Source organism: Merops nubicus, unplaced genomic scaffold (assembly GCF_000691845.1).
Source record: "Merops nubicus isolate BGI_N331 unplaced genomic scaffold, ASM69184v1 scaffold16417, whole genome shotgun sequence".
NCBI lineage: Eukaryota > Metazoa > Chordata > Aves > Coraciiformes > Meropidae > Merops > Merops nubicus.
In genome coordinates, this window is record NW_008618464.1 from 701 (window position 1) to 12,370 (window position 11,670).

At 40.2% G+C, this 11,670-nt stretch overlaps 1 protein-coding gene across 1 annotated transcript in view; it reads right to left on the bottom strand.

Moving 5' to 3' along the window:
- Positions 1-2,872: 2,872 nt before the first annotated feature.
- Positions 2,873-11,670, bottom strand: part of IFT57 (intraflagellar transport 57) — a gene marked incomplete at its 5' end in the record, with an annotated part of 13,813 nt that continues 5,015 nt past the window's right edge. Inside the window, 6 exons of the mRNA XM_008943464.1 lie at positions 2,873-3,307; positions 4,512-4,578; positions 4,863-4,925; positions 5,842-5,973; positions 6,140-6,211; positions 11,230-11,352. Coding sequence (XP_008941712.1) covers positions 3,129-3,307; positions 4,512-4,578; positions 4,863-4,925; positions 5,842-5,973; positions 6,140-6,211; positions 11,230-11,352 — 636 coding nt within the window. The remainder of the gene's footprint in view (positions 3,308-4,511; positions 4,579-4,862; positions 4,926-5,841; positions 5,974-6,139; positions 6,212-11,229; positions 11,353-11,670) is intronic.

The following is an 11,670-nucleotide window of genomic DNA, read 5'->3' on the forward strand; positions in this document are numbered from 1 at the left end:
AATCATGCTGTTTGCTGACAACAGGAAAGGATGGAGATTGCAATATTATATTTATTAAAGTGAGATGCTAAGGCATGTAACATCACTCTCAAACATCCTAAATGGCCTGTAAACAGCACCTCTACTAGGGTACCAAGCACTAAGGCTTCTTCCAGTTCCTAGCAGGGCACTTACATCCTCTACATCCTAGCCTAGAGATAAGACAGCCCAGGGAAATGAGACATTGAGTAGTATTACAAGGTACAGAGGTATTTGAGAGCTGCAGAAACCCTAGAAAGTAGTATGTTGCTAGTGTTCCTTTTCTGGAGCTTTGGGGAGTACAAGCAGGAGAGCAAGTGGGCTACTGATAAGCCTTCCTCAGCCACAAGTTTCCAAAAGCCAACCTCACCTCGCTGTGGAGCCACATATGAGTCTGACTTATTGCAGTCCTCACAGCAAGGACAAAACCCATGGCTTCTCTGGCCAGATTCTGCAAATGGAACTCTTTGTCCCTCTGCGCTACTTCTGGATCTGTCTGCAGCCAGCTTGTTTGGCTTCTAGATGACATGTAACAGTGATACTGTGCCTCCATGCTGATGTATTTCAGAGGAGTGAAAACGTTTTCCAAAACTTGGAAGAGGAGAGCTCTACATAAAAGTGAAGTCTTACGAATAGCCCTTTTGCCCCAAATACTCTTCAGAAGAAGAAAGACTTTTATGGCACAGCACTGCTTCATGTGCATCCTACTAACTTGGGCACACCTTCCTTTTGTTGGTCTTCAGTTCTGACATTGCAGTAGATAATGAGCAATGTAGGAAGTAATGCAAATCAAATGACTTAATTTTAATGTGGCGTCTGCTTCCTGCATTGATCCAGCAGTGAAAAAATACTGCTTTTTTACAACAGCTCTTCAGGCTGCTTGTGACAGACCTCTCTGCTCTCTCTCCTCATGCTTTTAAGGAAGGCGAGGTGGCCGCTTGCTGGGTCACTAAGACCGCTTTCAAAGCAGGGCCAAGTGGTTTTACTGGCTAAATGGCTTTACTGCCATTCTTTGCCATATAACAATTAAGGGCCACATATCACTCTTGAGACAACAGAAGCATCCTGCTTAGATTAATGCAGTTTCAGACAGCACTGTGAACAATCATGTAGATTAATGACATATAATTAGGACACTATCTTAGAATCCCTTTGGCATGAAACAGGCTAGCTTTTCTTCTGGAGATTTTTCTACCACATTCTATCACACGGGTTTTGGCTATGCTTGTCTCAACATATTCATTTCTAATAGAGTAAGAGGCTTGATTCGTAAGGGAAAGTTTTTGATTAATTGTGTTTGTTATATTAGCATGAAGGAGGAGGGTTTTTTGAAAGTATTTACAAAAACAGCATTTATCCAGCACAACATTTGCAATCCAAAAGCATCAGTGAGCTGCTTTGCAGGCAATGCAGAAGGGGATTGCTTTATTACCAGCTGAAAGTAAATCCACTGTTAAAGTAAATATGCAGTAGCAATGCCACCTAACAAAGGGGACATGAATAATAACTTTTCTAATTTAAGCTGAATGTGGGAGGATATAGCTAGGCAGCAAAAGAAGCTGGAAACCTATTTTCAGTGTGATTCATAGAGACTTTCAGTAGTTGCTTGCACAGGTAAATTATAATAGTTGGCATTTACATATAGCTTTTCACTTATTAAAATCTGATGGGTTTAGGGCCTTTGGCAAATGAAATGCTGAAGCACAACAAAGTTAAACTGGCTGATTGTACTGACTGTGTCAAGTGTTGGTTTTCAGACAGAACTGATCCACTGATTCTGCAAAATACTGTTCACCTTTAAGTGGCAAATTAATTGTGAGATGAACGGAACTGCTTACAGAAGCTAGGGGAGGACTTTAGTATCGCTGGAATTATACCAGTATTGTTCATGGCTTATGAAAAATAACCAAAAGGATGTACTAGTACTTTACACTAAGGTTCCAAAAGGATGTACTAGTACTTTACACGAAGGTTATTTCTTTGTTCCACACTCCTTTGTTACCAATAACGTCTAAAATCCCTCCCTACCTACACATTTACCAAGACAGAGGGAGTTCCCCGTTGCCAATACATTTCCAACCCCTTTCTCCTACATTTTTCTTCTCATTCCATATTACACAACTAGATTTGACAACACTTTTTCTTAACAGCATTCAAAATTAGGTGTGCTGACATAAGAATAGAAAGCAAGAATAATCCAAACGATGTCCTCAAAGCTCTACTACATACTACAAATGACAGCAGCGTTTGGCCCAACACTAATGTAAAGTGACTCTGAAACAGTGCTGACACATCGAAAAAAATTAGAAAGCCAACTGTCATTTCCAAGCAGTACTTTCCACATTCTTTGGCCTTATATAGATTTTGTTATCACTGTTTCTGTTAGCAGTAATGTAAAAATAATTAAAAAAAAAAATTAAAAATAAACTTCCATACCCGTCTGTCCAGAGGACTACTCCCCCCACCAACCACCTGCCACCCCAACGAAAAAAAAAAAAAATTTCTGGTGGCTGTCCACTCAGAAATTTGTGTACAGCTGCTCCAGGACTGTGTATTATCAAAACATTAGTTTGTTGCTTAATTCATAAACATTAACTCAAAGCAACAATTTACTTCTACTTGCAACTGATATAAATTTTGACCGGGCATTTTTAGGTTAATGCTGTATTATTTCAATACCAATTAAATACTTTATACTAAATGTATGTAATTGGCAATAATAGACATTTTAAATTCATTTCATGTCCTTTGGAAGCAATTTTATTGCAGCACTGTAGAATACCAAGATTACAGGCTGTCGGTATCATCCTGTAGACTTTCACACTACATAACATTCTCCAATGAAGAAGAGACATGTTCATGAATAAGAATTTATTAGTGGAAGGGGTCTGCAGTAAAATATTACAGCACAAAACTAAACATGGCTATATGTTAAGTCCAAAGTGTACATTTTACTTCTTAAAAGTGCACAACCAAGCATCTTTTAAAAAAAAAAAACAACCAAAAAAGGAAACTCCCCCTCTCCCAACAAAAAGAAAAGCTCTAAAGTAACAAAAAAGGAAATGGTAGAAACCTGTATTTTGGGCAAACCAAGAGAGCTTCAAAAAATTTTAATAGGCACCTACGGTGGCTTCTGGAATCACTGTTGCATGCATGTCTCTAGTCATATTGGATTTCTCTTTCAGCTTTGACTGGAGTAACGTGTGTTCCATTACACCAATTTGTATGTCCATCTGAATGGTTTCTTGCTTCAGTTTTGTTAAGGCCTGTTTAATCTTCACTAGAGGAGCTGTTCAAAAAACAGACAAACAGTGCAACTCTGTGTCAGCTACTTAACACAAAAGCATTATTTTCTATAATTCACTCCTTCAAATTGAAGGGATGAATGAACAAAAGTGTATTTTACGCTAAAGACTTGGTTGTACTGATACATCATTTTTAATATGCAAGACACTTTAAAGATAGAAATAGGCAATGACAATGTTGCTTTCTTCTTGACATCTAAGATCTGCATGAAGATGTGCATCATCATTAAGATAGGTTTGTCAATGATGTCAGTGATGCTTAGCTGAAAGCCTCATCCTGATACCTGACTTGGGGTTTGGTAGAGAACAGAAGACACCTTCAGCAGGGTGTCATCTGACCCTTGAAAAGCTCTTAAAATGTTCTGTGCTTCACATTTTGTTTCTAATCCCTGACTTCCCACTGATATCACCCTAGGAATGCTGCTGCTGCGTTGTATTGCTCCTTATAATTCTGGGCTCTAGATTTTATCATGACCCTTGGCCATGGTCTAAAACAGAAGAGGTGTTGCGAGGTAGGTGAGCAGCTCCTTGACAGTGAAACAAGGGTACACAAAATTTCCTTAAACAGTAACACTTACAGCTACTTAATTAGCTGTTACGGATACAGCTAAGCAAGGATACAGCTTGCATATTTAGCCATACTGTAACAGGTATCTATTTATTTCTGCGTTCATAACCATCATACATTTGCCACAGAATGCATTTATCAGGAAAAATCTCCAACTACCAAATTCTGAGTCTAAGACAAATTCATTCAACTGGGTATGTAGTTTTAAATATTAAAACCATGAAAATTAATTTTCTCACCGACTCCAGCCAGCCTTAGTCAGGGAATCTAACAGCTACTGCCAGTAACTATTTCAGAGCAGAAGGGCTTGAACCTGTAATATGTGCATTTCTTCTAGTGGTCAAAGCAGAGACAAAATGCACTGTTTGGTTTTATTTTCAAGATTTCTACAAATAATTTACCAACAAGTAAAATCCTGGAATCTCTACCTTCTTCAGACTTACATAACCTTTTCAAAGATGTTTACACTTCTGATTTTCTTAGATACTTTTTAAATTTCAATACTGATAGTTTAGACCAATCCCTCGTTCTTGTCTTGTTTTGTTTTTCTTTAATAAAGAACAAATCATTTACCTCTCTTGGGAAAATGGGTGTTTGGTTTGAGTCAAAAACATACTTACCACCATCGGTCATACTGTTTCCTTTCTCTTCCATTTCCTGCTTTACTCTTTCTAATACTTCTGTAATCTTAAAATAGAGATTCTTTTCTTAATTAAACCAGATTAATCTCAAGTTAAAAAAAGAAAACTAAAAATTCTCTGTTGAATAACTGCATTAGTTGAAAAAAATTATCAGCGTAAATCAATGGCAGACTGGTTTTAAAATTCACGGGCTGGACTAGATTACCTCCACAAACAGATTAATTTTTAACCCAGAAAGAAATGAGTTCATAAAACTGCAAACACTAAAAGCCAACTCTCTGAAGACTGTTATAAAATAAGCAAAAGAAATTATGCACAGATGTGCTTTACCTCAGAAAGCACTCTAATCCTTTCAGTTAGTCCTCCGCTGCCCTCCTGGTACTTCTCCTTAGCCTGGAATGAAACATGTTTTTTGCCCTAATGACAAAGCTGAAGACATGTATTTGAGATGGCTCAGAAAGAACACCAAAATTTGCTCTCACGTGTCCCGATTCTAGAAACTGTCCCACAAAGTCCCAGTGGTGTTTACAGCACTACATGTATGAGGTCAGGTGTGAAAGATAAGCCACTGTAGTGACTATCATTCAAAAATTTAAAGCAGTTTTAAAAATTATAATAGCCCTATGCACAAGAAGTATGCTTTCTGATCATTTACACGAGGAAGTAAATAAAGAAAATTTGCCAGAATGCAGAGAGAATCAAACCCTGAAACTAAGAAGATTTCTTCATCAACAGTACAATATTGCCTTGAAGTTTCTTAAAGCTCAATAGGTAAACAGAAAGCATACAGGTCAAATCCTGTCAGGCTTCTTTCAAACACCATGCCCACAAATAGGAGGGCTAGCCAAATGGCAGCTTAGACAGCCCTCCTAACTAGGCAATCAAAAAAGATTCTCAAGCACCTTATTGGCATAAAAAGTAAAGGAGTAATCAGAGTGCTTTGTGCATATTAGCACGAGTAATCAATATAAGAGATGAGTGATGGACTGAGACTGTAGTTTCTCCACTCATCACAGATGTATAAACTTCACTGAGAAGGCAGAACTAGCAATTTACTAGCTGCTCAAGACTGGCAACAGATTTACATAACATTCAGGCAAAACCCATTTACTTTCCCTTGTAGAATAGTTGAATAAAAATTGCTAGTTTAGCTTAAAAACGATATAATTTGTCAGCAAATCAACATTTCCTCTGCTTTATATCCAACAGCACAATTCACAGATAACTGTTCCTACTCCTCTCTGTCTTCACCTTCACTTAATAGCAAGTTAATACTAGAGAAGGCAAACCCAAAAGATGGGTGTGTTACCTCACTCAGCAAGGCCTGTGCTGAACGGTACTCTTGAACCAAGTGCTCCAACTGACTGTTGATGTACTTTTCCCTGCTATTGATCTTTTCCAGTGTCCTGCTGATTTCATTTTGGAGTTTGTCAAGGTAGCCCTAGAAAATCATATTCTGTGGGTTGACAGTATACAGATAGTATGCAAAGAGTATAAAAATGGTGTAAATAAGGATATGGTAGCCTACAAGTGAGAGAGGAGAAACAGTACAGAAATGCTGCACTTAACCAACAAAAAAACAGATAAGTGAAATATTCTGCACATACCCTAGTTTCTTTCAAAGAAGATTCAATTTCATCCTTATGCTGATGCATTTGATCTACATGAATCCTCCAGTCCTAAAAAAGATGTCAGAAAGTAAAACATAGGCAAGTAAAACCTTTTCTCTGGTTACTAAATAAAGGCTGGCAGGCAAGGCAGGGTCAGTTCTCTTTTATACTATTGCTGTGTATCATTTTGTCACTGCCATGTTCATATCCAGAGGCATTTGCTTGATGTAACACAATTTATAAATCTCCTAAATGTAACACATGACACTCAGATGCATGAACAAACACTGACATCCTCACTGACACCACAGTAGCTGTGCTTTTTAGAGCCTGTTTGATCTTCACGGAACTGTTTCTGCTAGAAACCACTCTGGGCACAAACACTGAAGGTATTGATTATAGCTGCACTAGCTCAGCTCATTCTTAGACAAACCAAGTGCTTCAAATGCCCAATACCTGCCAGTTCCAGACTAGCAGACCTTCCCTTTCTGCTTAGCCCTTACTATTATCAGAAGAACAGAAAGAAATGCAAGAAGCAGAAATACCTAAACTTGTTTTTGAATGTAGGACAAAATCAGGAGGTGGAAAATTACTTGCAGCTTCTAGGTCGCAGGAAACATGCATGGACTCGGGGTGGGTGATGAGAAAAGGTGCTGTTTTAACTTTACAGGTAGGCATTAGAAATGAATTCCTGTTCCCAAGCTTTATCACCAATTTTTTTCTTATCAATGCAAACTTTTTACATCTCCCAGACTCAAGGCACAGCTGCAGACAGACGGCGAGTTCAGAACGAAGCAGAGTAGCAGCACTGTGGGATTACTCCTATTTCAGTGCTGGGTTTCTGAACGTGCTAAAAAAAAATATTGTAAAGATTTTTAAGCTTTTGGCACTGTACTGATCTAGGTGTTAAAAAAAAAAAAAAAGTGATGTCAATAAATCTTTATCACTTAAACCTTAGGAGATTTTCTTGTGAAATAAGTACTGTAAGGATAGGTGGAAGGTGACAGTGTTTGCTTCAGTAAGATTACCTGATCAAGGACCTTGTCAAAAAGGATGCTAAGCAAAACACAGAGAGGCACCAACCCAACCAACAAACAATAATAGAGGCAGTAACAAGAAATAAACCTGGGCAGTTACACTAATGGATAAGGGCAGTGCAGTGTGAGAATGTTTGTATCAGTACAATTACCTTACTGAGAATCTTCTCAAAATGGAATGATAAGGAAAAGGTAGAGGGAAACCCCAAACCTATGGAGACACAGACTTGTTCTTGTCTTCATTAGTGCTTGTCTGACAAGAAAGAAAGCTCATCAGTCACACCAACTGATGGGCTATGAAGAAACTGCAAACATGACTCCAAAGAAGGTGAACCTGGCCCTTGCAAGTGACAAGAATGCAAACCTGGGGTTTTGGATATTCAGGACAAGGGTTGGTGCAGTTATGCAAACTGATGAAGCCATGTGCAGGGGAAGGGGACTGAGACAGAACAAAGTGAGAAACAGGGTGGTCTGAGAAGGGCTGGTCATGAGTAAACTGTTGCCAGTCAGTCGACTTGTCTGCCTGAAACCTGTGCCTGATCACTGCAGTCTTTTTTAATTACCTTTCTGTGCTATCTCACACTGTCCTGTGTCACTGTGTGAGTCCTGCAAGGACTAAGTGCCAGCTGCTGGTGAGAGGGGATATGGGACCAGCAACTGGAATCAGACCGGGGTTGTAGCTGTCCCAGGCCTGTGCTGTCTGCAGCCAGGGAGAGTAGGGGTCTCAGTGCCAGCCACAGGAGCAGGTGAGGGCCTCAGCCACCAAGGCAGGACCAGCATGTATCCCAAAATCCAGCTACTGGGAAAGACCAGTGTGAGTAAAGCAAGTGAGTGGCGCAGTGCCAGAAGCTGGAGCAAGACTGCGGGTCACAAGCCCATGCTGCTGGTGCCAGCTGTAAGGACAGGCAGAAGGTGACAGTAAGATCGCTTCAGTAGGATTACCTGATCAAGGACCTTGTCAAAAAGGACACTAAGAAAAAAAAAAAAAAAAAGAAAGGCAAGTATTTGCATCTTTCCTAAACCTGCTGTGCATGTGTAAAATTCAATAGCAGACTTGAAACTGAACTAGCCATTGAGTAGTAGGCCCTAGGTTCAGGCCTGGGTATGAGGCAGGCAGAGGGCATACACTGGTGTTCAGAGGGACCCACAAATGTGGAGTGTCCTTAGGAGGAGCATGTCAGTGTCTGCATCTGTTTGCTGGCAAGCATCAAGCTGGGCTGTCAGCAGGTAGAAGAGCAGTGAAGCAGCTAAGGGGACCCAGGATCCAGGCAGGGGATCAGACAGACAGAAGGACCATGCTGATACCTGAGCAACCCATGAATTTGCATGCACTTGTCACTCTAGAGAGAAGCAGGTGTGTGCTTTCACTGCTGAACTCCTGTCTTGACTTTGCTGAAGAGCAGGAGGGGAGCCTGCCTGCCTATACTCCTATTTTATGGGAATCCTACAAGTGCTGTTGAAGACAGGGCCTTGTTTATGGCAGTTTGTGTAGCTGCCCACATTAGAGTCCTTTGTGTGTCTGTGTGATAATGTGCTTAACTTCACTACTGGTTGAACCTGCAAATAGGAAAGAAGCAGAAAGGAGCTGCATCCATCAGTCTGGGATGGGGATCTGCAGGTCCCCAGACACGTGGGGCTGGGCTGCAGCACCTGAGCAGGTGGAATTCCTGATCCCAGAGCTCCTGGAGGATACAGCCACTGATAATGTACAGGTACAAAACAAATCCTGGCTTAAAACAGCTGCACATGAACACGTCCCAACCTTCAATCACAGGCAGTCCCACTGACGTGAAGTGTGGCTACCCCCCTGCAGAGGACATGCATGTAGCAACCAAAGGACTGGTGCTTCCGTCTCACTATCCCAGAACAGCGCAGCCAAGCATCTCCAACAGCTGTTTAGCCCAGGAGGTTCACCCACTGTCTACCATTGTGCTGCTGCCTACTGTTCTCTACTGGAATGAAACAAAAGCTAGTAGAGAAATGTGCTTATGCTGGGCTTTAAGTTTGCAGCAGACGCTGTTGGTCTGGTGACAATTGTTCACTATTTGCCAAACTTTGGAGTTTAAATAAGAACACCCCCCACCTGCCCAGGACTTTACAAATACGTTCTAGTTTCTAATGCCACTGATTAAACCATTCACCCTCTGCTGGTACTATGTTTGCATGCACAGCTTCAAAAACAGTACGATGCTTTTCTTGTAGAGTAAGAAAAAGCCAAACACTTGTCTCCAGTTATTTATGAAAGCACAGAAGCTAGAAAAAGAATCCTCTTTTCATGTTAATTTTGATGTATTTCATAAAGCCAAGAGATGATGCATTAAACTGGAAGCTAGTAGACCTCAGTTCCTACAGTGGCTTTAGTTTTCCATGTATGTCTTTATTAAGTTTTATTCTCCTACTGTGAGAATCAAGCATCTTGTTCTCTGTAACAGATGGGCTTGCCGAGGACCACAGAAAGGTGGCTCGATCCAGGCAATTCTTCATGTAGAGGAATACAGTGTAGTATAAGAGAGGCAAGCAATTTAGCAGACAGATGAGAGCTTAGCCTAATTTTTGCAAGATCTTTCACTGAATTCTGTATCATTGCTGCAAACTGCTCTGGCACCCCAGCCAGCTGGGTCACTCCAGATGAGCAATTTGGACACTGTGCTCATCTGTATGCCTGCTATACAAGCTCCTAGAAAGAATGCTTATGGGAATGCCAGGAATAGGTCCTAGGTTTGGACTTGCCAAAGACAGATGCCTACTTCTAAGCTGCTCATTCTAGATTCCTTGAAAGAGATTATGGAGAGATATACATATTTCTCAGAACTTATTAATTTTATTTTGAGGTAGTTACCTGGATAGGCAAGTAAAATCAGTCAAAAAAAGTACTCACTTCTTTTTGCTTAACATAAGGAGAGCCCATGATGACTGGATCAGAGGTACAGACCTACTTCATTGTACTGTAAAGTTCAGCAAGATGAATTCCCTACAGTCAAACTTATATGTTAATAAAAGGAACAGTTAAAAGATCAGAAAGTTAGAAAGCAAATCACATCCTGGGCTGCATCAAGAGAATTGTGGCCAGCAAGTCCAGGGAGGTAATTCTTTTCCTCATCTACTCCACTCTTGCAAGACCCCACCTGGAGTACTGTGTTCAGCTCTGACGTTCCCAGCATAAGACAGACATGGGCCTGTTGGAGCACATCTAGGGGATGGCCATAAAAATGATTAGAGGGCTGGAACACCTCCCCTATAAAGAATAGCTGAGAGAGTTGGGGTTGTTCAGCCTGGAGAAGAGAAGGCTCCAGGAGACCTCATCACAGCCTTCCAGTACTTAAAGGGGGCTGACAGGAAAGATGGGAAGGGACTCTGTGATTCTGTGACTCTTTATCAGTGAATGCAGAGATAGGATGAGGGGAAACAGTTTTAAACAGAAAGAGGGTAGATTTATGTTAGATATAAGGAAGAAATTCTTCACTGTGAGGATGGTAAGACACTGGAACAGGTTGCCCAGGGAAGTTGTGGACGCCCCCTCCCTGGAAGAGTTCAAGGCCAGGTTGGATGGGGCTCTGAGCAACCTGATCAAGTGGGAGGTGTCCCTGCCCATGGCAGGGGGGTTTCAACTAGACAATCCTCAAGGTCCTTTCTAATCCAAACCATCCTATGATTCTATAAGAAGTTCATCAGCTCTATTCCGTGAAGATGGTTTAATAGCTGCTAAACTGAGGGTGTAATTTTTCACAAGTGTGAATACACTGACAATGTTTAATGATTTAAGAAGTTTCCACTGAATAAATATATGGACAAAAATATATAGAAATAAGGTGCCCTCTAAGCAGCAGAAAAATAATTTTTATATAATATTGGAAAAAAAAAATACTGAAAATTATTGTTTCTAGGGTCAAAGTAAGTGACAAAGGTTCAGACACAACAGCAGAGGAGAGCTCACTATTCACAATTCTTGGCATGTCAAAAGAAAAAAAATTGTAAATGGAAAGTAAACAACATTGATTGAAATCATACTTTAATTAGCATGTGTCCACACACAAATCTATTCTTGTGTACCTTGTTGTCAGTCCTGACTGTAACTTTCAGCTGTGGAAGTACACGTTCCACTTCCAGATTCCACTCTGCTGCATCTGTTGTGGACTGCAAAATCTCTTCTTGTTTTGCAGTGTCGTTCATGTCCTGTGCAAAAAAATCACAAAGTTTACGTACAAAATAATCATTATGTGCAGTGAGCTGTTAGAAATTATGTTACGATGGCTTACAGTGTTCATATTCAGAAAAATATTTATATCTAGAATGATCTAGACTACAGACGCAACAGATTTCTTTAATGGCTTTGTTTGAATGAAAAGAGATTAGGAATGAAAATAAATATATCTTCTCATAATATTTAACATTGAAAAGAATGAAATGTACATCATAAGAAATTATAATGCATTCCAGAAATAGCAGGGAGAGAATTAAAATATATTCAAGAAACTAATATCATCTTTCCCT